At 34.9% G+C, this 5432-nt stretch overlaps 1 protein-coding gene across 1 annotated transcript; it reads left to right on the top strand.

The window, feature by feature from the left end:
• The first annotated feature begins 794 nt into the window (after window positions 1-794).
• LOC103405832 (transcription factor MYB114-like) lies at window positions 795-3658 on the top strand. Its single transcript, NM_001293828.1, has 3 exons — window positions 795-974; window positions 1260-1389; window positions 3100-3658. The coding sequence occupies exons 1-3, from the start codon at window positions 845-847 to the stop codon at window positions 3440-3442; spliced, it is 603 nt and encodes a 200-aa protein (NP_001280757.1). The 5' UTR covers window positions 795-844; the 3' UTR covers window positions 3443-3658.
• The last annotated feature ends 1774 nt before the right edge of the window (window positions 3659-5432 follow it).

Below are 5432 nucleotides of genomic sequence, written 5' to 3'. Positions count from 1 at the left end.
TCACACCCGATTGTCATCTTGAAAAAATAGGAAACAAGGAACAAGTTTACAATCTTCCTACTTCCTACCAGCCACGCATCGATTGTCATCTTGAAGTCATCAAGTTTGTTTATGAATTGATATGACATATCCATTTTTGAATACTGAGAGTGACTCTTGTGAGAGCTTTAGTGAGTTGAAGCACCAAGTCCAATTATTGAGCAATTAATGTTACGTCACGTGTAGCGTCTAAAAGTTTCATACAGGTTGGTACAGAAAAATAGTGACCGGGCCTCGTTGTCTTTTACATTGCAGACAGTGGTAGCAAATTACAAGGCAAATACCTTTTGTTCTTTTTTTTTGCAAGTACAAGCAAACAAACACTTCAAAAAGCAGCAAAAGCATGCACTCAAAAAATCTCAAGCTGCAGGAATATGCTGGTGATGAACGATGTGTGTTGTAATTAGTTACACGATTCTACATTCACGTTCGTACAAATGTGCTTTTGAATATTATACTATAGCTAGAGAATTTTATGCCATAGAAAATTGACTTCCCTTGTCAGGCAGAAATGTTAGCTCTTTCAGTAATATAGATGCATATATATTTTTCAGAGGTTAGACTGGTAGCTAATATATGACTCCAGAAAAACTGTTGAAATGTTTTAAACCTGTCACTTTTTGCTTCTGTGGATACCAGACATGCACGTCACTGGCCTTGATTTAGTTACTTCGGGGTATCCATATATAGCTTTAATGGTATGGCAAACACTCTCTATTTATATACAGCCCGGTGGCTTTCTGGAAGCGTTGAAGTGGCTAGCAGGCAGGAGATAAGCTCCAGGATAGCTGCTAGCAGATAAGAGATGGAGGGATATAACGTTAACTTGAGTGTGATGAGAAAAGGTGCCTGGACTCGAGAGGAAGATGATCTTCTCAGGCAGTGCATTGAGATTCTTGGAGAAGGAAAGTGGCACCAAGTTCCATACAAAGCAGGTATATATGTTAATGTGTATATATAACTGAGAAAGATTGATATGTGTATTGCCAGGAAAGCATTTCATTAGTATATTTCATTCTAAGACCTTCTGCCAATTGGTTTCAAGTTGGATGTTATGCTTTTATAATTTATTAATGCTTTAGAACATAACGCGTCTAACAGTTATACATGGCCCACGTCGAGAGAGTTCATCCCACATCAAAAACTTCCTCATGAAAACACATTGCGGACATATTTGCAGTACATAAATGTTATAAATTATGCATTCTGTGTATATGCAGGCTTAAACAGGTGCAGGAAGAGCTGCAGACTAAGATGGTTGAACTATCTGAAGCCAAATATCAAGAGAGGAGACTTTACTGAGGATGAAGTAGATCTAATAATTAGGCTTCACAAGCTTTTAGGAAACAGGTACTAATTAATAAATAAACATCACTTTCAATTCCTATCCAAGCTGAAGGACACTACACATCGTCCTCATTATTGAACTTGTTGATACCCTTAATTAATTGAGCTTATGCTCTAAGCGACTTTTCAGTGTGCCGAGAACACAGGCACATTCGTCATATGTTATTATACAAGTTAATGGACACTTGAAAAAAGGAAAAAAAAAAAAAAAGTTTATCCACTTGTATAATAACATATGATGTAGTGTCATGTGTTTCAAGCACATTGAAAATCTCTCCATGCTTTATTATTACTTTTGTTACACAGTTTAATAAAAAAAAATTGATGTGGATAATCATGAATGGACCTAACCAAACAAAGTAAACCAAAACCAATAATAACTTACAAAAATGAACTTATAATAAGTTTACTCTTCTTTTTTTGATATTATAATATTACACCTTAAAGGAGAATAGTTGTTTTTGGGTTAAGCCAAACAATAAATCATTCGTAATAAATAAGTATCAAACTCTCTATCTTTAAAAATCGAACCTCAGATCTCATAATTACAAGTAAAAAAAAATATCAAGTGCTAGTAGCAATAAATCATGAATCTTAGGTGACCGAAAAAATTAAATCTTTTGTTGGAACCACAAAACAATGTGCACACCTAACTTTTCTACTTGGGGTTTCCTTACTCCCTTTATCCTTTCTAATTTAATTATTTGTGCGAATTGAAGGGAAGTATTATTTAAAAATATTTTTTTACTTTTTATTTTTTACTCTAACCTATGCTGAATCTAACGAGTTATGCAATGCAAACAAATTTAAACACCAACTATACCCTGTATTGCTATTTTGTCTTTAATTTAATTGGGGTAAGAATAAATCATGAATCTTAGGTGACCGAAAAAATTAAATCTTTGTCCAAAAGGGCATGAGTAAACTCAAACAACACTTCCTATGGAAGATAAGTATCTCGTGATAAGATTTTTGTCCGTAAAGTCATTTTCATGCTTTTAATCCTACTCGGCTCGACAATCTTTGTGATTTTGGTAAAAACGACAAAAACAAATATGCTGACTCCATTTCTTACTGCTGACCATCAAGTTTCTCTTTGATTATCAATGTAAATTTTCAGTTACATGAAAAAAAAATGTTTGTCGTACCAGTATATGCCGCGAGCCAAACAAAATTGGATCTTGGATGTGTATATATATATATATATATATATATATATATATATAAGATCTTATATATCAACTCGGGTGTAGAAACTCCCCCATTAACCCGATGGCGGCTACTCCTCAATCAATTTTTTTATTACATGTTCTGGGATGAGGGAGAGTTTGAACTCAATATGCCAGTTCAAATAACTATCTTGAAATTAATCGATTTTAGAGCCTAGATAAATTCCTTTTTTTTTTTACAATAATGTTAGTGAATTAAATTGTTTGTTGTTAGGGGGGAGAGAGTTGAGTGGAAATCGAACCTGCACCAAGGCGCATATATGCATGATTGCTTTTCACCACTACTATAAAGCGCCATCTGCTAAATTAATTCTCACCAACCTATATTGTTATCACGTTATGTATTAAATTAGTTCACTTCATTTAATTCTAAAGAAGAAAAATGTTAATGCAATCTAACATTTTTTATTTTATTTTTTGCTTTGTTCCTCTTATTTTCATCCGAAGTATCCATGATTTTTTTTTTTTTCGTGTATGTACTCAGGTGGTCGTTGATTGCTGGAAGACTTCCAGGAAGAACAGCGAATGATGTGAAAAATTATTGGAACACTCGATTACGGATCAATTCTCGCATGAAAACATTGCAAAATAATTCCCAAGAAACAAGAAAGACCATTGTGATCAGACCTCAACCCCGAAGTTTCATAAAAAGTTCAAATTACTTGAGCAGTAAAGAACCAATTATAGACCATATTCAATCAGAAGAGGATTTAAGTACGTCACCACAAACGTCGTCGTCGACAAACAATGGAAATGATTGGTGGAAGACCTTGTTAGAAGACGACGATATACTTTTGAAAGAACTGTATGTCCCAGTCTTGAGTTAGAGGAAGAACTCTTCACAAGCTTTTGGATTGATGATATGCAACAGTCGGCAAGATCATAGGTCAATCTTCCTGACGAAGGACAAATTAGAAGTGATTTCTCCTTTAACATGGACCTTTGGAATCATTTAAAGAAGAATAGCTAAAGAGATGATTCTCAATTCTTCAGTATCATTTTAGTTTGTATACTATTATTTTCCTTGCTCGTACTATTTTAGTATTGTTGTATGATTGTAAAAAAATAAATAAATAAAAGATCCCACCTTAATTATTAAACATCTGTAAAATATTGATATCTTTATTTGTAAAAATCACACCAAATAGATATAATCAGTAACTACCACTACCATTATTTCGTATACAGCTGTGGTTGAATCATATAAGCAATACAAACAACTTAAGGAATTTCTGTAGTTGTATCTTCTGCATTTCAAAGCTTCCAAAGGTCCACCACAAAAGAGAACTCACTGCCACTCTTACCTTCTCCATCAAAACTGCCACATGATCTTGTTAATTGTACCATATCTTCATCCCAAAAGTCTGTGAATGGATCTTCATCTAACCCAAGTCCAGAAAATGTTGTTTTTGTGAAGTATATTATCGGGGATCTCATCCAACAACCAGTTTAATTCTTTAATGGATGAGGGCCTCGTAATTTTTTGCTTCAATGGTTTTCTGATTGATTTTGTTTTGCAATCGCCACTTGACCTTTCAAACATAGTGAACTATTACAAAAGGTTTGTGGTCGGGATCTTATGGCGATGGGATTTCTTATCTTATGGAGTTTCTCTTTTACATTTCCCGCATGAGAAGCTATCTACTCCGTATTCGAGTGTTCAAATAGTTTTTATTTTTTATTTTTTGGTAGAAATTAGAAATTCATTGTTAGGGCAAAAGTCAATAAAGAACACGAAAAGCCGAAAGCATGGCTAATAGAAAACACAATAAACTACAACAACAATAGGAATGTTGTGGAGATCAAGGGTTCCAGACGCTGCACTGGGTGTAAAAACGTCACCTCCCAACATTCTAGGAAAATTAACTAGGAGGACAAGGCAAGCTGTCCTAGTTGAGAACATGCACCAAAGAAGATGGAGGTCTCACGATCCGAGTGCCAGCATCCTATCTCCTAAAAAAATCGTGTCGCCAACTTATCCGCCTCCAAATTTGTCGTTCTTGGGATCCAAGACCAATGATAGCCTTGAAAAAACTCTCCCAACATAAAGACCTTTGCGATAGTTGGGAAAACCTCTCAACTGCCAAGGTGAATCGAACTATTTAAAAAAGAGATTACTTCCTTTGAATCCAACTGTTGAAAACTAAATTGCTTACTAATTTCTTGTTATTAAATGATTTACCTAGTAGATTTTCTATTTTGTCATTTTGTGAAACTGTTTTCTGTTGAGATAGCTTGAGCTCATATGCCAAGTGTAGTAGGACTTAGATCAGTTTTCATTTTCAATGGCTAACATGCCTTGTAATTGCCATGTGTCATAATCACAATGGCTTATGTATTTGAATGGTGATGATAACTAATGCAAGGAATGAATGAATATATGAAAGTGGAGCATCATTCTGCAGCGATTAGAATGTTGTAGCTGTGAAACATTTTATCTGACTCTCTCTCTCTAGCTTATTTTCTTTCATTCTTCTTGCTCCCTTCGAAATCCAAGTGATCAGATCAATGGTAAATTACTAAAATCTCAACATGGAATTGCGAGCCCAGGTTCTATCTAGAATTAGGGCGTCGGATCTGTGAGTGCTGTGCTCGGTTCATCGATTCAGGTCTCAAATGGCTAGGTCTCAAATGGCTGGGTCAGGTGGTAGTGATCTTCGAGCTCTAATATTCAATGGTGACAACCATGAATTTTGGAAGATCCAAATGAGAACTTTTTTCAAATCACATGGAATTTGGGACTTAGTCAAAAAGGGTCTTGAAATTCCAAAATCGAACGGTAAGAAGGTTGAAGATGAAGCCTCATCAAATTCAGAG

Source organism: Malus domestica, chromosome 17 (genome assembly GCF_042453785.1).
Source record: "Malus domestica chromosome 17, GDT2T_hap1".
Lineage (NCBI taxonomy): Eukaryota > Viridiplantae > Streptophyta > Magnoliopsida > Rosales > Rosaceae > Malus > Malus domestica.
Note: the sequence above shows the minus strand (reverse complement) of the source record. Positions and strands in the feature narration are given on the sequence as shown.